The sequence below is a fragment of the Mytilus trossulus genome, chromosome 4, assembly GCF_036588685.1.
Source record: "Mytilus trossulus isolate FHL-02 chromosome 4, PNRI_Mtr1.1.1.hap1, whole genome shotgun sequence".
NCBI lineage: Eukaryota > Metazoa > Mollusca > Bivalvia > Mytilida > Mytilidae > Mytilus > Mytilus trossulus.
The window spans coordinates 45734538-45758797 of NC_086376.1; the positions used below are offsets into that span (position 1 = coordinate 45734538).

General features: G+C 31.6%; 1 protein-coding gene across 1 annotated transcript in view; it reads left to right on the forward strand.

The window, feature by feature from the left end:
- The window catches only part of LOC134716650 (uncharacterized), a 37490-nt gene extending 13625 nt beyond the window's left edge, over positions 1-23865 (forward strand). Inside the window, exons 5-16 of the mRNA XM_063579660.1 lie at positions 279-585; positions 776-984; positions 1746-1937; positions 2704-2979; positions 6519-6710; positions 6951-7038; positions 8580-8751; positions 9185-9295; positions 16729-16825; positions 21690-21843; positions 22120-22197; positions 23444-23865. Of these exons, the coding sequence (XP_063435730.1) occupies positions 279-585; positions 776-984; positions 1746-1937; positions 2704-2979; positions 6519-6572 (1038 nt within the window). The 3' untranslated portion in view covers positions 6573-6710; positions 6951-7038; positions 8580-8751; ... (3 more) ...; positions 22120-22197; positions 23444-23865. The remainder of the gene's footprint in view (positions 1-278; positions 586-775; positions 985-1745; positions 1938-2703; positions 2980-6518; positions 6711-6950; positions 7039-8579; positions 8752-9184; positions 9296-16728; positions 16826-21689; positions 21844-22119; positions 22198-23443) is intronic.
- The last annotated feature ends 395 nt before the right edge of the window (positions 23866-24260 follow it).

The window sequence follows — 24260 nt, forward strand, 5'->3', positions numbered from 1 at the left end:
CCCTTAAGGAGTTATTGCCCTTTATAGTCAATTTTTAACAATTTTCATTAATTTGGTAAATTTATGTAAATTTTTACCAAATATAGTTCTCTGTTACTAATGGGCAAAGTTCATGATAGATATAATTGTAAGAAGCAAAATCGTTCAGTAAAGTAAGAACTTCATTCACATCACCATCACCAAAATACAATTTTGTCATGAATCCATTTGTGTCCTTTGTTTAATATGCACATAGACCAAGGTGAGCGACACAGGCTCTTTAGAGCCTCTAGTTTCAGTTATTACCTAATGTGTCAGCCTGGAAGTTCAATAAAGCCAAGCACCATACAAATGATGTTGGATGTGGTATGCCAGTTGCACTTGACAAACAATGTAGGAACAGGGTAGACAATGAAAAACTTGAACATTTTATTGACTACATACTGTCATCTAACATTATAAAGGATTTGCCTTATGGGACAAAGACCATGAAACTTTCTTCAGGAGAGATTGTTGAAGTTCCATACCTCATTAGAAGCCTAGCACCATCTTTACTGATAACACAGTACACACAATACTGTGAAGCAGTAGATATCAAATCATTAGGTATAATAGAATATTAGAGTTTGCATATTTTTTCTTTGAAATGTTTTTTAATTTTGCTAATCAGACATATAACGACACATGATAAAAATTAAGTTGAACCTCTATATAATAACTATATGAATATTACTTTTATCTTCCTCCAACTTAAAATTGGATCTTCAAGATTCACAATTTATACTTCATTTTACAGGATCCTTAACATTATACAAGATTTTAAATGACTGTTCTGCATCTGTACGAAAATGTATAGAGGGGTTACGCTACTATGTGGCTGAGGGAGGAAGATCTTTCCTAGACCTGGAAAACATTATAGAAAAATTAGAGATCACTGATGAGAGAAAGAAACAGATGATTTCATGTCTTCTTAGTGGTAAAAGCTATCTAAAGTCAGACTTTAAGGTAATATATATAGAGTATGCACATATAAACCAGAATATTTAGAACAATGATATTGAAAAAACAACTTGAAAGGCTAATAAATCAGAACATGGGCAATATAACTTCATATTCAACTAAGATTTATTTGTGGCAAGCCTTTGTTGTTTCTATTCTAACTTTAAGATATTTCATATGATATAAAAGATATATCATATAATATGAAAGATATCTCATATAATATGTTAGATATTTCATATAATAAGTAGGATATGTCATATGATTTATAACATTTATATATCTCAATTAGTATAGTTTTTATGAGATACATTTTATTAATTAACTTTATAAAATTTATTATATATTACTTTATAAGATATAAAGATATCTTTTTTTAAACTTTTTATATTAAAGATAACTTGTTAACATTTTGTATGTAGGATATCTATCTTATTTAGTTTACAAGCTATATCATAGGGATAATTTATTAGTAATCTCATGTAATTTGTAAGATATGAAGAAAATTATATGAGATAGCTTATAAACTATATGAGATGTGGCTGATTAACCATCCAACTTTAGAGGAGATATGTTAAAAAGTAGCAACTAAACATATATGATCTTTACAAGATCAAGTATTTATCTTATGCCATCAGTCATGAAATGCAAAAATTAACATAAGACTCAAGAATCAAATTAATGCTTGTTGATATACATGATATATGTTATTTCTTCAAGAATTGTCAAATATTGACTTAAATTACAGAAACATTTTATTTTTATAGGTTCACATAGAGGCTGAATCAAATATAGCAGATCATTGCAGACTTTTTGCATTGAGTGAAGGTGAAGAGCAGTGTGGTCACAGTCATACAGAAATTTGTCTGCAATGCAGAAATCTTGATGAAATCTTGAATGAAATTTCCACCATTGTTCAGAGTGTCAACTGGGAAAACAAAGATGCAGTACTTTTTCAGGTACTAAACATGTTTTTTCTACTGTAAAATAATTAGAACATGATTGCATCATTATGTAGTTATGATTTAGAATGTTCTTGAGACATTTTTTTAGTACTCCCTTTTTGACCATTTGTCAAGTAGGTTATCATTATGTCATTTCACATGAGAGAGGTTTTCCTTTTTATTTTTTAAATACTTTTGTCTGATGAATGCAGTATCTGTTTTTAAAACATCTTTTTATGCCCCACCTATGATGCCCCACCTACGATAGTAGAGGGGCATTATGTTTTCTGGTCTGTGCCTCCGTTCGTTCGTTCGTCTGTGCGTCCGTTTGTCCCGCTTCAGGTTAAAGTTTTTGGTCAAGGTAGTTTTTGATGAAGTTGAAGTCAAATCAATTTGAAACTTAGTACACATGTTCCCCATGATATGATCTTTCTAATTTTAATGCCAAATTATAGCTTTGACCCCAATTACATGGTCCACTGAACATAGAAAATGATAGTGCAAAGTTCAGGTTAAAGTTTTTGGTGAAGGTAGTTTTTGATGAAGTTAAAGTTACATCAACTTGAAACTTAGTACACATGTTCCCTATGACATGATATTTCTAATTTTAATTCCAAATTAAAGTTCTGACCCCAATTTTCACGGTCCACTGAACACAGAAAATGATAGTGCGAGTGGGGCATCCGTGTACTATGGACATATTCTTGTTTTAAATTGATATTCAATTACAAGTTGAATTGCTTGAAGTATAACCTTTTAATATTTATTAAATTTCCATCAGGTTGAGTCAGCTGTTGATAGCATTACAGACTGGAAAGCCCATATAATGAGATCACGAAACCAAGAAGATGCAAGGTTAGATCTTGTACGAGATTTGAAAAACGGACAAGTTTTAGTGACGTGTGATTGGGCAATGAAGATGTTGCCAAGAAAGTATATGGAGGGTCAAACCGACTGGTTTGCAAAGAGAGGCATGAACTGGCACATAGCCGTGTCAGTTTTTAAAGAACAGGGATGCATCAAAAACTTCACACATGTGCATATATTTTCAGCTCAGGTATGATTCTATATTTCTACTTGCTAAAATACCATTTAATTCACTCACCAATTTTTTAATGTTAGTTTTAGAATATTGTGATAAGAACATGTTGTCACTGCATATATCAAACTATGCAGTAAATGTGCATAAAACAACAAGTAAACTCACATACAGTGAAATAATAAAAAAAATTGCATTGCAACAGCCCTTATATTTATTTTTTCTGGATCAGAAAGTACCTGCATGTAGGCCTTCAACAAAAATAAAGTACCAATAGCAAACAGTAGTTCTACATCTATGCCCGTTTTACTCACATAAGAAGGGCTATCAACAAATTACAGAATAACTAATAAGATATGTTCACAAACTCTTTTATAGTCAAAAACAGAACAATTTGCCCTACAACAATGACAAGATAAATTTGTAGAAAATATTTGTCAGGAAGCAGAAAGAATTAACATGTATACGTGTAAGCGATAAATTTGTCCTTGTAAAATATGTCCAGCGGACCCATATTCCTAGTATAAAATGTCCATGGTTACAAATTTTACTAGTAAATATAGTCTGATGTTAGTAATTTTTGTCCCCAGACTAATTTACCTAGGAATTTGAGTCCATGTCATTAATAATCCGAGGTAAAAATGTCCATGTTCTTTTTTTTTTTAAATCTGAAACATATAATTCATTTACATAATTGAAATTTTTTTTAAGAGTTGTGTTTTTATATTTTGGATAAAATGTAAGTAACCAGACTAGCTTTCCTAGGAAATCATGTCCGTGGTATTAATATTAATACTGAGGGCAAAAAATGTATATGATTTTTATAATTTGAATTAAAGATTATTTTTAACCAACTTAACTTTTTCCAGTACCTTTTCATGTATTTTGATTTTGTTAAAGAGTTATGTAATAATATATGATAAAAATATGTACCCAGACAAATTTTCCTAGGAAATCATGTCCATGCTATAATTATTCCTAGATAAAAACATCCATATCATTTAATTTCAAAGGTTTATTTACATAATAGATATTAATATTGTTTTAGAGTTATGTATTAATATTTTTTTTTAATTTATGTCACCAGACTAATTTTCCTAGGAAACCATGTTAATGTCATTATTTTTCATAGATAAAGACACCCATATCAATTATGTTTAAAGGTTAATTAACATGGCTTGTGTTGTTTTAATATTGTTTTAAAATTGTGTATTGATATTATGAAGAATTTTTTTTCTTCCCCAGACTAATATTTCTAGGAAATCATGTCCATGTTTTTATTATTCCTAGGTAGAAACGTCCATGTTTGTTATTTTTAAGTGTTGTTTTGATATTTTTAAAGAGTTATGTATTTAGATTAAAAAAGAAATATTTCCTAAGACTAATTTTCCTAGGAAATTTTGTCCACTTTTTTTTTATGTTAATTGGAAATAATTATCAAAACTTTCAATTCTTAACTAAGATGGGGTTGTTTATTCAATAGTTTTCATCATAAAATTGTTTCTAGTAGTGATTTTTGTTTTTAAGATAATCAATGTTTAAATCACCAGTCATGATTCTATTATAGTTTTAAATAGAACTGAAGCTCACTTAGTACTAGAAAAACATGTATTAGAACCAGGGCTTCCAAAATTTCCTGACGACAGCCGGACATTTTACAAAGAAATATTTTTGATGGTCAATGATCAGCTGGATTCTTAAATGTAACTTGAAGGATGCATAAGCTATATGTGTCTAAGTAATTAGAAGTGTTATATGCAATAAATTATTTATAACTGTTTTGTTGTCTTTATTCTTAAAATGAATAAAATATTTTCCTCGTTTTTGTGTCATTTTTCTGTGTATCGGGAACCAGCATTGCATAAGTCAGCTTCAGTACCTGACTTTTCTCATGTTTTTGTTTTTGTTTAAATAATCTATCTTCTCTCTGTGGGTACTTTAGTTACACTTGTTAATTAAGGCCATATTATTTAAAACTGTTGATGACAACTGACTTTATTATTGTAGTACAGCTTGATACACGTGATACTTTTCTTTTTTGTGTATTGATTACCTGACCACGTGACCTTTACAACTTGCGGTATTTATAGATAACATTGAAGAGGCCCAATGAAGGATCTTGTTTTAAACGGTGTACAATCTACTGAACAGTGATAAACTTTTTTTTGTTGTACAATTTTCGAACCGGATTTAGAAAATCAAGAATAAATAAAAACATACTCTGTTGATTAATAATTTACGTTTGCCCATGACTGGCAGATTTATAAAGTTCAATTTCAATTTCAGACAAAGTCTTTATAAGAGTCAGAGATTGTCATGATTGGATATTATTCTTTATGATTTCAATTGTAAAAACATTTTTTTAAATATGAAAACAAGAATAAAGACCGCCCTCTTATTCATTGGACAAGTCAGCTTGGTATACACAAGCAAAGCTTTTCTTGGTGTTTTTAATATATATTTCAATTAATTTTCCCCTTTGTAGTACCCCAGTATTTAACACGATGTACAGTGTCAAATAAAATTTAGATATCTGATATCATACTAATTCATTTAAAAATATACTTATTTAAATTATCACTTTTAAATATCAGGAAACTTTGTTAAACTGAATGCTAATTTAAAATAATATCTATAAAGCGTCATTAAATATGATGTTGTTCAGTACACGCTTACATATTTGACCTCGTTACCTGATCACCTTTGTGTACCTTGTTATGCATCATTAGTTCTATTGATAAAGAGACAAGCTAAGGACACCTCGTCAAAGGTAACAAACCTGTAATCAGTGAATGATTTATGGCTTCAATATAACTTATTGAAGGGATAATTGTTTGACAGCTTGTTGTTATTTAAATAAAAGAAAACATGTTTTTTCTACTTTTTATTGATGTACACAAGCTAAAGACCAAGCCGTACATTTATGTTCCCAGAGAATTAGACTAACTGAGACACTTCAAAGAATCTTAAATATGCTGCATCTGTTGTAATAAACCCAATTATGACCGAAATATCTTTGTGAAATAGTATGCCCAAGCGGACATGTCCAAAACCCAAACGGACATTTTTTTAAATGATCGAAAGTTGTTCAAAATTGAAATGACCGTTTTATGAAAAATGTCTTGAAAAAATAATTCTATTAGACCGTTTGAGGCTGAGAGCAGCCGGTCTTTTTATAAAAGTTCCGGTCATGTCCGGAATATATGACCGTTTTGGAAGCCTTGATTAGAACAAATTTTTCTAGGAAAATAAATGCCAGACTTATTTTACTGGCTATGGACTTATTTTCCTAGGAGAATTTGTCCTAGGACTTTTATTCCTAGTAAAATTATGGCCATGGACTTGATTACCTAGGGGAAAATGTCCGGCGGACAAATTTTCCTACCGGACCAAATTTACTGTTACATACGCACAAATGCTGCAAAGAAAAAATAAAATAAAGTTTGAAAACAAACATTTTTGCATATTTGTTGTTTCAAATTTAAGTTCAGAAATATGTGTCTTGTTATTATTTGTCTTATTACATGTATTAATTAAGTCAACATTTTGTTATTCAGATATCTCAAGATTCCCCCATAACATCGACACTGTTGCTGATCTTCATACCTTGATACCAGATATTCAAGAAATCCACATATATTCAGACAATGCAGGATGCTATAAAAACACATTAATGATGGCTTAACTCAGAAGAGATGTTGGCAATAAAATAAAATCGTACAACTTTTCAGAAGCTCAGGATGGCAAAGGTAGGATCTGCAGCATTTATTGTATACACTTGACAAAAAATGCATATAATAAATTCACTGTTGAATCTTTTCAAAATTTATTTTGTTTTAAAACTTAACATTATGAGGACGGCTTACAGAAAATTGGCAAAATGTCTAATGAATTTCTTTAAAAATTAAAGTAAAAATTATGACACTGCCTGCAGATTTCTGTGCAGATACTGAATTAATTAGCTTAATAGTTGGATTTTGTTTCTTTAGTGATCGTAGAGCCTCCCATATTAAGTCAGTTATCAAGCGATACATAAATGAAGGTCATGATGTTACTTCAGCTGAAGAAATGAAAGTAGTATGTATATTTATTAAATTTGTAAAGATATCCAGTAATCATTTTTATATGACCACAAAACAACTTAATAAATATTTCCAGTAGTATTTTGGTATTACTTTGTTGTTATCATCCTTGTCGTCCGAAGACATTTGGTTTCCAGACAACAGCTTAAGTTTAAGGGCATGGATTTTTTAAAATAATATCTTATGTATAAGTGAATGGTGCTTTCTATGCAGGGATTGAGTTTTGTGGTAATTGGTCCAAAAAGGGGGGAGAGTATTTTTTTCCAATTTCTTTAAGGGGTTTATAATTTTTTAAAATTTCAAATTTTTCAAAAGTTTCAAGAACAAATCTTCAATTGCACAGTTATTGCAAAATAGATTTGTTATATCTTTGTTCACATTTATTTTGTGTCAGAAACCTATATTATATATCAACAATTTGATCACAATCCAAATTCACAGTATCAAGCTTGAATGTTTTTGTCCAAATTTGCCCTAAATGTTTAGAATTTTATCTCTGCAGCCGTATCAGGCTGTGCTCAGGGAAGCATTATATTCACATGTAAAATGCAACTGTTTTGTATGATAATTTTTAGCATGCAAAAAGAAATTATTTAAAGTAAACCAACTTCATAAGTCCTTTAAACTATGAATTGATGGACAAACTTCAGTGACAAAACAGTGCTGAATAGTTCAGTGATTTCTCTTTTCCTGTATTTGTGGATGCCGAGTTTGTTACGAAATTAATACATCATAAAATAAAAACCCTACTAATGTATTAGACAGTATAAAAGTAATCTTCAGCCAAGCAGTTTTGTGAAATCCGTCAAGTTTAGAGACTATCGTAGAACTTTATCAAACTTTCGTTGTGGTTCATTACCACTCGCCATTGAAACAGGACGTTACACCAAGCCAGTTACACCTTTAAATGAAAGAATTTGTCAGTTTTGTGATGGAAATACGATTGAAACTGAACAACATTTTTTAATGAACTGTAATTTTTATTCGGACTTGAGAGAGGAACTTTTAAATTCACCCTTTTTATCAAACTATGTTTTTATAATCTTGAGTGTAGAAGAGAAATTTAATTATATTATGAGCTGTGATGAAATTCAATTTTTGTTAGCTAAAACATTGCATTTGATGTTTAAGAGGAGAAAGATAAATTTATAACTTTTAAAGAACTTAAAATTTTTAATTATTATTTATTTGCATATTATTAAAGATTTTTAAATCAATTCTACCCTTTTCGTACTTTTTAGTTAAAAATTGTTAATTTACGAAGTAATTGTTTTGTATTTTTAAATTTTACTTTTGAAAAATGTATTAAATTGTGTATGCATTTAATGTGCATGAGGTAAAAGTGTCTCATATGTCTTTTAAGGCAGGAATCTAATGTATTTTTATGCTGTTTTTATCTGATGTATAATATATTATGTATAATGTTAGATTGTGACACTGTAATAAACTAATTACTTACTTACTTACTTACTGTATTATGGGTCTTATATAAATGTGATTTCAGACATACATGTATCAACAACTTATATTTTTTAGGCCATAGATGCAAGACAAAATGGTCAATTTAGAATTAAAGTTGTGGACACTGTAACCGTTACCGATGGTGAAAAAAACAATACCAAATCAATTGCAGGAATTACCCAACTCCATAACTTCCAATTTGAGTCTGATGGATTGAAAGTATGGAAAGCGTACAAAATAGGAAAAGGTGAAGGGACCTGTGAATTACATAAAGATACTTTCTCAGTATAAATAAGAAGATATGATATCAGTGTCAATAAGACAACTACAAAAAATGTATCCATCTAAGTCCCGATGTATAAAAAGTTAACAATTCTAGACCTGTCAAAGTATATGTGCTTTATCAGTAATGTTTAAAGAAGTATTTATAATTCAACCCAATAATTTGATCACTTTAACCTTGAAGCAACTCAAGCTTTTGCGGCCATATACTGTCCATCCATCTGTCCCTCACGAAACCATTACCAGTCATAAAAGTGATAGCTGTAAGCATATATAGTGTGACCAATATTTTCTGCATGAATGACTTGATGACTTTGCTAAGTGTTTCATTTACATCTAAGGGTATGTTATCATTTAGATCCTATTGGTAGAAAAAATAATTGTTTCCTTTATTTTAGGACAACTTATTCCCTGGAAATCTCTTGGGTCTCCACCTAAGCCAGCTGAACTTCTCATCAAATTGAACTGGACAAATGAGGAAACTGTCAGCAGATCTTTGAGTACTGAAGGTAAGAAATCCTAAATAATAATGTTGCATTCAGCTGGCAGTATGTTTTAATTAAGAAAATATTAAATTAGATAAGGAAAATATTTCCCATTGGATGAGATATAAGCATTGCACTAATGTTGTGATTATTATAATTTTTGGTGAATATGTGGATCGCATCTATCCCATCGAATTGGAGATAAAGGATACTACAGATACAGTTAAGTCGGCTTCATATCTTGACTTACATCTAGAAATTGACAATGAGGGTCGGTTGAAGACAAAACTTTACGACAAAAGAGATGATTTCAGCTTTTCAATTGTGAACTTTCCATTTCTAAGTAGCAACATTCCAGCAGCACCTGCATACGGGGTATATATCTCCCAATTGATACGATATTCCCGTGCTTGCATTTCCTATCATGATTTTCTTGATAGAGGGTTACTGCTCACAAGGAAGCTATTAAACCAAGAGTTCCAAATGGTGAAGTTGAAATCATCCCTTCGTAAATTTTACGGACGCCATCACGAGTTGGTTGACCGTTATGGAATAACCGTTTCACAAATGATATCGGATATGTTCCTTACGTCGTAACTACAATCCCCTTCCCTTTCATGAATTTGACCTACCGAATTAGACTATTTACCGGATTTGTAATCACATAAGGCAGATTTTACAGTATTGTGTTCTGTCTCCTACTTTCATGTTGCTAACGTGACAGAGACAAAAATGAGTAACATTAGCGACATTTGGACATGTCACATGAGCAACAACATCTTTAAAAGATAAAATGTATGCACACAGTGATGTTTAATATATGCCTGGAGTAATAAAATTGTACAGTCTAGTTTAGAATTTCTAAATATACAGAATGTCATTTGCAGGCGTACTTTATATCAAATGAATACACAAGAAACCAAAAAAAAAGTAACGTTAGCGACATTTGGACATGTCACATGAGCAACAACATCTTTAAAAGTTAAAATGTATGCACACAGTGATGTTTAATATATGCCTGGAGTAATAAAATTGTACAGTCTGGTTTAGAATTTCTAAATATACAGAATGTCATTTGTAGGTGTACTTTATATCAAATGAATACACAAGAAACCAATTCGTAATAGTAACATTAGCAACATCTACTATTTGCTTTGTTGCGAACGTCTTTTTGATGGACGGAATACATTTAAGGTCCTCTTGTAACAATATTACATACAACTGACCTTCTTTGCTTCCCCATCATGTGAAGGAACTGACTCCGAATCTATTTCTGCAAAGGGCGATATCGTAACTCCTATACAGGAGAGTTACAGATCTAAATATATGTTGCTCACGTGACACTGATTAGGACGGAAACCTTGAGCAGTAACGTTCGCAAAAAATAAAACAGCCAATGATATTGATTCCTCCAGTCCTTTGACCCCCTTACGTCATCCAAATTTAATATGATTGCTATTTTCAATTATTTATAAAACCCGGGATAAAAATAACTACAATGGCCTGTCTGAGAACCAACAAGAAAATTGCGATCGTGACATACCACAATGGACGGAAAAGATGTGACGTTAGCAACAATATTATTAAATTACCTTTTTTAGCCTTTACCAAAAAAAATCTGCCTTAAAGTTATGATTAAAACACAAAAGAAGACTTTTTATTAAAATATAAGTCCATGTTATTAGGCTCAACTTATAAATAATACTTCAAAATTCCACTCCAAATAAGCTGGATGTCAGTAAAGTAGGTCATGATGTCTATTCCATGTCCAATATTTTGAAATTGAAAACCCTCTAAATCTAACAAAAAACACAAACACAGAGTAATTTTTATTTTTATTTACTCAGAAAGACACATTTTATTCAATAACATAATGCATTACTCCATTACACAGTCTGTTTCACAGTTTCAGCAATTGCTTTTTTGATGGATACAAAAAAACAATAATTCCTTCTTATTGTAAAATCTGCCACAAGCAACACGACGGGTGCCGCATGTGGAGCAGGATCTGCTTACCCTTCCGGAGCACCTGAGATCACCCCTAGTTTTTGGTGGGGTTCGTGTTGTTTATTCTTTAGTTTTCTATGTTGTGTCATGTGTACTATTGTTTTTCTGTTTGTCTTTTTCATTTTTAGCCATGGCATTGTCAGTTTGTTTTAGATTTACGAGTTTGACTGTCCCTTTGGTGTCTTTCGTCCCTCTTTTATACTGAATGTCATTGGCTAAATTTTAAATAGTTGTCATGATCTAAAATGAAACCTCAGTGCATTTACCAACTTTAGTAAGTTTATGACATGATCCTAGAACTAAGACGTAGAGGAAAGTTACAGATGACTTGTAAATGTGATTCATAAAATCAGACAAAGATGCCTAAAACAACTTTGAGTGGGCCTTCAAAATACTTGGACAACCTAAAGAAAAAGACAGATACAAGCACACAAAGCTTCCAAAGATCTTTTAGAGTACATACAATCTAACTCTCATTCATCTTGTAACAGTATTAAAACATTTGACTTTTCTACTCTTTACATAAGTATTCCACATTCCAAACTAAAAGACAAATTGAAAGAGATGGTATTGCTTTGCTTCATAAAAAAGAATGGCCAACGTAGATACAAGTATCTTGTCTTAGGAAGGAATAAATCCTACTTTGTAAAGGATCACTCTGATTCAAACAAAAAATTCTCTGAAACTGAAATTATGAAGATGATTGATATTTTGATTGGCAACATATTTGTTACGTTTGGAGGACGTGTTTTTTTCAACAGAATGTCGGCATTCCAATGGGAACAAACTGTGCCCCTCTACTTGCCGACTTATTTCTTTATTATTATGAGGCTGACTTCATGCAGGAACTTCTTAGGAAGAGAGATAAGAAGTTAGCAATATCCTTTAACTCTACTTTCCGCTATAAAGATGATGTTCTTTCACTAAATAATTCAAAATTTGGTGACTATGTGGAACGCATCTATCCCATTGAACTAGAGATAAAGGATACTACAGATACAGTTAAGTCGGCTTCATATCTTGACTTACATCTATAAATTGACCATGAGGGTCGGTTGAAAACAAAACTTTACGACAAAAGAGATGATTTCCAATTGTGAACTTTCCATTTCTAAGTAGCAACATTCCAGCAGCACATGCATACGGGGTATATATCTCCCAATTGATACGATATTCCGGTGCTTGCATTTCCTATCATGATTTTCTTACTAGAGGGTTGCTTCTCAAAAGGAAGCTATTAAACCAAGAGTTTCAAATGGTGAAGTTGAAATCATCTCTTCGTAAATTTTATGAACGCCATCACGATTTGGTTGACTGTTATGGAATAACCGTTTCACAAATGATATCGGATATGTTCCTTATGTCGTAACTACAATCCCCTTCCCTTTCATGAATGTGACCTACCGAATTGGACTATTTACCGGATTTGATATCACATAAGCAACACGACGGGTGCCACATGTGGGGCAGGATCTGCTTACCCTTCTGGAGCACCTGAGATCACCCTAGTTTTTGGTGGGGTTCGTGTTGTTTATTGTTTGGTTTTCTATGTTGTGTCATGTGTACTATTGTTTGTCTGTTTGTCTCTTCATTTTTAGCCATGGCGTTGTCAATTGTTTTAGATTTATGAGTTGGACTGTCCCTTTGGTATCTTTCGTCCCTCTTTTTTTAACTAAAAAGGAATTTCTTTTTGCAATTGATAAGGAGATATACAGTATGTGGTTAAAGGGGCACTAGCTGTCAAATTCATGGTCACCGATTTGACTCAAATTCTCATATTTGATTTATAACAATGTAAAACATTTATCCAAATTATCAAATGTTTAAAATAATCAGAACATGGGGTAGATAGTATATAGGTTTGTTTCTCGTGTATTTTAGTCTACACGCCATCTAATTAACTATCGATTTGACCTCAGATGACCATATAAGCGATGTAATTAAAACATAAATAAAGATATGATTAGATTAAACCAACACGTGCAATTGGATTTTTATAGGTCTGTTTGATTTTATTTTATAGATTGAAAATAGATGTTTCTCGTTGCTTTTAACCGTATAAGAATGATTTTATGTGCATCGAATTAGTAATCAAATGATTTACCGTAGTTTTACTTTCATTGTTGACATTCTCTTGCACGGTGTTTTGGGTTAAAAGAGTGATCAAAATTTTGTTTTAGTCAGTAAACTTTTCAAGTAATGATAGCCCTTAAATGACAACTTTTTTAATCATCTCTTGTGTTTTGGGTTAAGAAGTAAAGAAAGAGTGATTTTTGTCATGGTTTATTCAAGTCTATAATGTTGGAGAGTTCCCTTTGTTTAGATGCACACAGACATAGATGAAATGTCAACATATTTCATTTTGTTGTGTGATTTTGTTAATTCAGTGTATATTGATTTTCGTAGTTCTTTCCATTTCTCTCCTTATATTCTGTCCATAGAATATTTTTTTTCCGTTTTCCTTTTTGTTTCTCTTTCCGTTCTTATTCCGTTTCAGCCGTTTAGCAATACCCAGATAATACACATTACACCTTACAATTTTTCCATACACCAAACATAGCTGACCTATTGCTATTAGTATTCGGAAAACCGACCAAAACACACAAATCTTACATTGATAAATGAACCATAAAAATGGGGTCAAGGTCAGATGGAATCGGCTAGACAGACATAGATATATATAGGAAGAAGTGGAATGAGTGCCAATGAGACAACTCTTCATCCAAATAACGATTTATAAAAGTCAATATAGGTCAATGTAAGGTCTTCAACATGGGTCCTTGGCGCACACGGCGGTCAACAAGCTATAAAGGATAAAGGGCCCCAAAATTACTAGTGTAAAACCATTCAAACAGGAAAACCAACGGTCTCATCTATATAAAACAAACAAGAAACGAGAAACTCGTATAAATTACATAAACAAACGACAACTACTGTACATCAGATTCCTGACTTAGAAAAGGTGCAAACATTTGCAGCGGGAATAAACGTTTTAATGGTACCAAACCTTCTTCCTTTTTCTGGAACAATAGTATAACATCACAACATAAAAAACACACAATAAAATATCAATTGGAAGGCTTAACTCAAATTCAAAAAAAATAAAATTAACACACTTTGAACGAATAAATTTGATCTGCGATACCTGAATGCAAATACATAGTTAATAAAAATGAGGGACCAAAAGCAAACAAAGCCATGACAAGACACCTTCGCGAAATATTTAACAACCCTTAGAATATCATCAATTTTGAAAAAAAACCAGTTTCATGATTATAACAGGTAAATGAAAAATAACTTTGTCGTTTTAGGTATACTACTTCTGTGTATATACAATCCTCAAATTAGGAATACCTGTACACCTAACATTCATTCCATAAACCAAACAGAGTTTACCTTTTGCTAATTATAGAACTTGAACAACAGTCAAAACACTAAAAACTTATCATAGATCGACAAACGACACCGTAACAATGAGGTCAAGGTCACATGAAACCTGCAAGACTGACATTTACCCCTTAGTCATTTCATCACATATAATTTACCTTCGTTTATAGTATCTGGGAAAGGACTTAATCATTCATGTAACCTAAACTTTAATAAATGATCTAAGAACTGAGGTCTTAACGCGGCAGACCAACTCTAATGAACTAGATTACAACAGAAAAATAACGTGTACCAGAACAGGCCTTGCGGTCATAAAAATTTCAAGCACAAATTTTGTACTCGTACTGCAAATCAACCAATCAAAATGCTTGATTTCATGTTTCGAGCATGATTTTTGTGTTCCAAAGGAAGGAAGATATATATATACATACATGAAAATAATTTTTGGAACAATTCTATGCTATAAATTCAATCATTATGAATTGTGTGATGAGATTTTTTTGTGGGGAGAGGGGCAATCATACACCCTCTATATCCCCTGTGTACACCCCTGTAGACATAGACTTATTTTAATGTATATTTTTTAGCTAATATATAGTGTCGTTATCACATCTTTAGAAACCATTTACACCCAACAGATTTGTGACAATTCCAGCAGACAATGTTATAGTGACTGTCTTGTAAACTTATGTCATACATATTCTAGATAGTAAGGGAAACCTTGTGTCATGGTTTGCTACTTAAGTCAATAAGACATAGGTATAATATGTCCATTCCCCTTTGCATCCACTCCAACAGGACAACAGTATATAGGATGTGGTTGAAAAGCAAGTAAAAAAGTCGGAAAGATTTATGAAGTGGCTTTTTTCAGGATGTTAGGGACGACATCAAAAGATTGATGTAGATTGTAGGATAAAAAACTTAAATCAAATAGTTTGAGGTGGGGGTCAACTTTGCTGCAAGTTAATCTAAAATCGATTTAACATATATCCCTATTGATCAATCATCAATTTTTCCCAAATTAAGTTAAGAGGGGGGGGGGGGGGGGGGGTGTCAGTGAAAAAAACTATGTGAATTAAGTTTTTTATCCTTCATTGAACTTTTGATGGGACATAAAATGCAATCATAAAATTTCGATTCTGTTTTTAAACATACAATATTGACTCATATTCGTTTTTCATTCTTTATATTGCACATAAATTAGGCTGTTAGTTTTCTTGTTTTACATTTGCCATTTCTGGAACTTTTATAGGAATTTATGCAGTATGGGTTTTGTTTGTTTAAGGCTGCATGGTGACCTATAATTGTTAATTTCTGTGTCATTTGGTCTCTTGTGAAGAATTGTCTCATTGGCAATCATACCAAATCTTCTTTGTTATACTTAATAAGTTAGTGTTTCTACTTTGTATTAATTAACTAATAATAAACATTTTTTCAAATTGTTCTCTCTTGAATTTAACAACATTTTTCAATATGTATATCAAACCAAAGTTGTCAGGTTAAACTTAGTATAGATCCTTAACATTATTCAGTTGGTATTTATTAAAGTAAAGTTAATTGGTAATCTGGTGTAAGGCTCTACTTTTAGTATATTTCTTACAATACATGTATATTGTTCATTTTATCTAATCTTCATATTAATATGTATATAATACTACAGTTCTGATAGAAAAACAAACTTGAAATCCTGTCTAAAGAGCCTGTGTCACTCGCCTTGGTCAACGGGCATCTTCAATAACATTGTGGATTAGAATATAATTCATGTAAAAAAATATTTTTTGATCTTGATTTTTTTGCTGCTTAATTTCTGTTTAAAGTTTCTCTCTATTTTCTTTAGTTTTTGCTCTAAACACAAAAACCAGTAATGAAAATTTCAAGTATAAAGGCAAACCAACTATAAAAAGTAAACCAAGAATTTTGACAAAAATTTGCTTATTTGTGGAAATTATCTTGTTGATCATTTTGCTATGTAAAGTTTCCATCTATCTATATCAAATATAGTTATCATATTACTCATAGTATGGGAATAAATTAACATGACATTATTTTTTACTATTTTCAAGCACTGAGGAAAGAAACAAGAATTTGTATCTATAAATCCTTGATGGAAATGAGGCCAAGGACAATGGACATGACAAACAATTAACTTAATAACATAAGGTATCAGTATATATATCAGATGAAGCACCCAGATCTTCTAACTTCTGAAATGTAAAAGTTTATGTTGTAGTCGCTTCTGCCTGAGACAATACAAAAACTAGGTATTGCATGAAATGTCATATCATATTGTGTTGATGTGTTAGCATGCCTTTTTTTTTTTTATTGAAATGTTCTGCTAAGCGCAGCTTGATACAACCAGAGCTTGGTTCAAACCATGAACACAACATGCTGGCCACGTTATTACCGGTGACCTTAACATTGTTAATAACACTTCTCTACGAAACGTGTTATCGAAAGGTCCGAAATATCGTGAGCCTAAATCCATCAATTGGAAACACAACTTTAAAATTTTTATGGATTCAGTCGAGGATTATGCCAGGCAATGGGCTAAGCGCGAGAAGGAAGATGTAGACACTCTATCCGAATGGATTAAGGCAGTGAGGTCGTTAATACAAATCAGAATTAAGAAACTAAATGGGTCCATCAATGCCCAGGCTACGTCAATCTTCAAAGATCCAAATGTTGCTAAACACCTATCTGACCTCCATGATGAATATGTTGTTGTCCCCGCAGACAAAGCCCCAAATAACATCGTTTTTATCTGTAAAAGTCATTACATTAATTGCTTGATAAACGGATTAGGTATAGACAATTCACTTGGAAACCCAACATATACCCCCACGACACTTACCAAAGAGGAAATCCTGGATAATCATAGGTCTGTTCTTTGTTCCTTTGGTATTTCAACCACAGATGAAGAACTGGATCTTCCATCACTGTATTGGATACCTAAACTACATAAGTGTCCTTACAAACAAGGGTATATTGCTGGGTCTTCCAAGTGCTCCACGAAACCCCTTTCTAAATTATTAACATCCATTTTATCAGCAATCAAAGACGGGCTTCAAAGTTATTGTGAAACTGCCTATTCTAGAGGTGGCGTGAATCAGATGTGGATACTTAAAAATTCCAAAGATCTTTTAGAGTACATACAATCTAACTCTCTTTCATCTTGTAACAGTATTAAAACATTTGACTTTTCTACTCTTTACACAAGTATTCCACATTCCAAACTAAAAGACAAATTAAAAGAGTTGGTATTACTTTGCTTCATAAAAAAGAATGGCCAACGTAGATACAAGTATCTTGTCTTAGGGAGGGATAAATCATACTTTGTAAAGAACCATTCTGATTCAAACAAAAAATTCTCTGAAACCGATATTATCAAGATGCTTGATTTCTTGATTGACAACATATTTGTTACGTTCGGAGGACGTGTTTTTCAACAGACTGTCGGCATCCCAATGGGAACAAACTGTGCCCCTCTACTTGCTGACTTGTTTCTTTATTATTATGAGGCTGACTTCATGCAGGAACTTCTTAGGAAGAAAGATAAGAAGTTAGCAATATCCTTTAACTCTACTTTCCGCTATATAGATGACGTTCTTTCACTAAACAATTCAAAATTTGGTGACTATGTGGATCGCATCTATCCCATCGAATTGGAGATAAAGGATACTACAGATACAGTTAAGTCGGCTTCATATCTTGACTTACATCTAGAGATTGACAATGAGGGTCGGTTGAAGACAAAACTTTACGACAAAAGAGATGATTTCAGCTTTCCAATTGTGAACTTTCCATTTCTAAGTAGCAACATTCCAGCAGCACCTGCATACGGGGTATATATCTCCCAATTGATACGATATTCCCGTGCTTGCATTTCCTATCATGATTTTCTTGATAGAGGGTTACTGCTCACAAGGAAGCTATTAAACCAAGAGTTCCAAATGGTGACCTTCGTAAATTTTATGGACGCCATCACCAGTTGGTTGACCGTTATGGAATAACCGTTTCACAAATGATATCGGATATGTTCCTTACATCGTAACTACAATCCCCTTCCCTTTCATGAATTTGACCTACCGAATTAGACTATTTACCTGATTTGTAATCACATTAGCAACACAACGGGTGCCGCATGTGGAGCAGGATCTGCTTACCCTTCCGGAGCACCTGAGATCACCCCTAGTTTTTGGTGGGGTTCGTGTTGTTTATTCTTTAGTTTTCTATGTTGTGTCATGTGTACTATTGTTTTTCTGTTTGTCTTTTTCATTTTTAGCCATGGCGTTGTCAGTCTGTTTTAGATTTACGAGTTTGACTGTCCCTTTGGTGTCTTTTGTCCCTCTTTTAAGCTTAAAATAACTCTGAATTTGAATTGTGATTGAATATATGACACAGCATAGGTTTTTGACACAAAATGAATGTGGTCCAACAACTGAAAATTTTGAAATAAGGCATAAACCTCTTATGGTTCAATATCCAAAATCTAGGTATATGGTTAAAATCAGCATATAAAAGAAGCCAAAGAATTCAGTTTTTGATGAAATCAAACAAAAGTTTAATTTTGGACCCTGATCTGAATCAACTTGAAAATTTTTCAGGCACATATTGTAAAATATCAGCTGCTTGACATTATATGAAGGCTTTTTGATATCGTTTGCTACGCTCACTCGACAAAAAGCTTCATATTATGTCTCGCAGCTGATATTTTACGATATCAACATGTAGATAACCTGATAATCGGTACTTATTTTCCATTTTTCATCCTTGTCAAGCCCCTATTACTAGACCTTCCTGTTATATTTGTTCTGAATGTGCCTGAAAAATTTGTCACTGGCCATAAAGCAAATACTAGTCAATCTTCATGGTGTCAAAAATCACAAAAATTGAGGGTTTTACAGTTATTTTACCTCATTTTGTTTTGTCTATAACTGCAGTGTTTCAAAGATTTAGGCAGCTTGAATATTGTTGGTATTTTTGAAATCACCACAACCTGCATAATGCAAGCAGAATGGTCTTTTGTATTTGTATTTTATTATTTCAAAATACATTTTTGTCAAAATTAAACTTATTTCAGCAAATGGACTGCCAGCACTATTCGTTGTCAACACATTCAATAGAAAATACTGTATAAGTTGAAGACCCTACACAAACAATAATTTATATTTACATTGTCTCATTGGCACTCACACCACATCTTCCTATATCTATATTATGTTTGTATTCAGTATAACTTTATCATACGTAAGTTGTTTTAGTTTTTCTTCTGTAAATCACAATAAAAAAAAAAAATGAAACTTTTTAATTTTTTTTTTATCAAATCTATGTATCATGGTAAAGTGGTTTCCATAGCGACACTGTTAAAAGTTTATTTCCAGTATTTACGAATACATCTAAAATGTTTGTTATTATATTAGATTCAAATAATATATCTTTTAATCTTTTTTAGTGCAGTATTGGAGTTTAAAATAACTTTTTTGAAATTTTTGCAAATTGAAAAAATTAAAACTAAGGATTTTGTTTCCATGGTTACAATATTATACGACATAACTTTTTTGCCTCATTTGTAAGATGGGATGATGGTAAAATTTATGTAAAGTATGATACTTTGATTGGTTATAAGTTTGTATTTGACTAACTTACATAATCTTCTGCTCATGAAATGTACAAAACAAAATTGTTATGGGTAGTTTTATTTTTTTCTGCCATTTTTTATTGAAGAAATTGCAAATTTGCAGCTTTGTAACCATTTTGAAAAAATAATGTGAAAATTTGGTATTGTTTATATCTGTATATTATATTTTTTCAGCAACTTACTTATCTAAAGAAACTTTAAACCACAAAAAGAAGAATGTATGCTCAATTATTTTTATTAAATCTGAGATTTTTTACATTGACATGTTGAAAAATTGAATAAATGGTCAACTAATGAATTACTAGATCTAGATTATAGCTTGATAAAATATATGAAAACACCTTTAGAATTGTTTGTTATACTCTAAAGACCGCTAAAATATCAAGAATCAATACATTCTGATGAATAGAAGCGGTAAAGTTATAATTTTGTATCAATTTTTATTGATATTTCTGTCTTTTTTGCAAGAATTACCTCCCTTTTCAATGCAAATCTCCATAGGAATTTTAAATGGTGATTATTAATCTTCCTCAAGTTAGATTTTATGGGACTTTTTTCTGTGTATTTTTGGGGTATAATGCTAAATGGGCGTATCCAGGATTTCCAGTTAGGGGGGGCGCAAATTTTTATTTACATAAACAAACGACAACTACTGTACATCAGATTCCTGACTTAGAACAGGTGCAAACATTTGCAGCGGGATTGATTATAAGACCGCAAATACAATGTATCATTTATTTTTATTTTAACTGCTAAAAACCTATTATATTTGTCATCAAACCTCCACGTTTGACACCTTCCTTTTAAAATTTTCTACAAAACTTTAACAAAATGTAGTTCAGTTGTTTCGTAATCACGTTGATTCTGTTGAACTGTTTTATATACTTTGAATGTTAAAAAAGATTTTATGGTCTTATCTGATACTTAAATATGTTGAAGTCAACCCATGCTTTGCAAATTGTAGGGGGGGGGGGGGGGGCGCACGCCCGCCACACACCCACCTAAATCCGCCCCTGCTAAAGATTAAAACTTAAATATCTTCGTTTGCAATTACTTTGGGTTGGGGTCAAATTTATGCTAGATTGACTGGACTATTTTTACATAAACTTTTGGATCCGCCACTGTTTTATAATATTTATCGTAGATTACTTGTATGAGAATTCAAATGATTTTTTTTATATGAAACACTGCGTTTAAATTTGAGATTTTTTTTGGTAATTGTAAGCAATGACTATTTGTTATAAATATAACGTGTTGTACAGAAACACATCAAATTCTTACAAAACTTTAACTGTAAAATAACTTCTTAACTTATGTAATTTTCTCAAAAATATATCATCAGTTTTCAGTTTTAATGGAAGATAATATGCAAGATTTGTTTTGTAGGATTTTATCCAAACCACTGGATCCAACTAAATGTTGTCCGAGATATACTACAAGGAGTGTGATTATGAAGTACTGGGAATGAAGAAGTGAAACTATTTCAGAAAATCAAAGACATAGAAAAAATCTTTGTTTGACAAAATGGAGAGGCGTAAAGGTAACTCTTCTTTCTTGTATATTTACAATATTTATGGTATTGCTTTTATTTATATTTTAAATTGTAAGTAATTATAAGTAATTAAAGAAAATATTTCTGAGTAACTGCATATGAAAATTTACATAGTAGTATATGTTGGTTGTTATTAACAGATGAATACAGCTGGATTTGACGTACAAACTACAAAGATATTCGAGCTGTTCAAAGAAAGCAAACCCTTTAACTACAATTTAGTTTCATTTGATATGTTATATTTTATTTTAATATTTATTTTAGAAGGCTATTTCTTCCCAATAAATGACGGAATTCTAACACCTGATGAAAAAAGCAGAGGAATTTTCAACATCAAAACAGGTTTGTTAAGTATTTACTATCTGGATGGAATGCTTCAACCGAACGATTTTGAATTATATCCAAATCAATTCCTTAAATCAATTTTCAAAATATTTTTTTAAAAACTGAGCATGATCATCCCTTTTCCCTATAGCTTGATTCTTTATACAGAAGAATACACGATTAAAAACCACCATCTTCTTTTAAGTTTCAAATGCAGAACCAAGAGTTTGAAAAACATACATTTGAAGTAAAACTAATCCTTCTTTTAGATAAATTGTCAAATATTAAAGTATGTAAGAATGAAAAGATGTGGTAGAATGGGGTGCGCATATTTGCCCGGGACACAATTTCGCCGTTTTACTATTTTGAAGTGTAAATACTTCCAAAAGATGGCTGAAATAGAAGAAATATGCTAGTGACTTAGATTTTTATAACAAATATGGTTATTTTTTTAAACTAAGACAAAATTGCAGCACTAACCGCAAAGGACAAAAAAAACTGACAATGATTTTCAGACAATTTCCTAAATGAAAATCATGATTTCAAAGAAGTATTTCTTAGTAAATCTTTTACAGATTGCCCTGAATTTCAGTTCTTCACACCTTTAAAATGTCTGCTATTGCCATCTATAATGAAGTTGATTTGAAAATTATTGTTAAAAGCTGCTGTTATTTGGGTTTAAATAGATATATAAAAACGGTGAATATGTGTCCCCCATTGACAAAACATCAGGCAATTTCAAACACCCTTTAATCTAACTTTTCAGATTATTATTTTCAAACAAATACGTTTTGAAGCTTAAGAATATTTTGCTTTTGAAGTTATCTTCATTTAGAAATATCAGTATACTTAAAAAACATATAGACCTGAACATAAACTGTAGAAAACATGGAAAGATGTGCCGAAAATGAGCACCCCAATCTATATAAATAAGAAGATGTGGTATACATATATAAGGAGAATCTGGAATATAAATAAGGAGATGTGGTATATATATATAAGGAGATGTGGTATATATATAAGGAAAATCTGGTATATAAATAAGGAGATGTGGTATATAAATAAGGAGATTTGGTATACATATATAAGGAGATGTGGTATATAAATAAGGAGATGTGATATATAAATAAGGAGATTTGGTACACATATATAAGAAGATATGACTTAATTGCCAATGAAACAACTCTAGTTGCTTCATGCTTGCCAGTAAATGAGTACAGTTTAGTTTGTAGTATGTATCTTATGTTTTATTTTATTACAACAGGTTACCAAGTCAAATTAAAGTTGTCTTTAATGGAAGGAAATGTTGGTTTTGGTTGGGTTAGACAGAATTCATTCTTTAGAGGGAAAACATGGAGGTTTTATTTCCTGACATCAGAAGATGCAACAACAACATCAACAATAGGTGTGACATCAGTATCACCCCTCAAAGTTAATCCAACAATTGAAGTAACCGATTGTTCTGACGATAATAGAAGACAGGGAGATAATCCATGTGTTGCAGCCCAAGAAAAGGACAAGCATGAAAACACAGAAAAGAAAGAACAAAAAGATGCAGTTGTAATACCTATGACCCTGAAACTTATTGATGAATGTATTCACGAGATTAGACTTGAAGAAAATATATTGGGAATTTGAAATAAAAAAAAAACAATTAAAAGAATGTTTGAATTTAATCTAATAAAATTATGGGGAAAAAAAGAACGGTTGTGTTACTGTTTATGGAATATTAAACTTATATAAGAATAAGGAGATATGATATGATTGTCAATGAGACAGTAGTTGAACTAAAGAATTTACCAAAGACCAAATGACAAAGCTATGATGTAAAAAACAACAAAACAATGTACGCTTCCAACAATAAGAAAAACGCAAACTGTATACAGTTAGCAAAACAAGACCATACCATCTTCAACAACGAGCAAAATCATTCTGCATAGTATGCAAGAAAAGGGCAAAAATAAGAAACTCTTGCAACATGATCTGCATTTACAAACAAATTATTACAAAAAGACATGTTGAGTGCAGGTGCAGTTGCTCTTTTGGTGTTCAATATCAAATTGTTTTATTAATATTTTTCA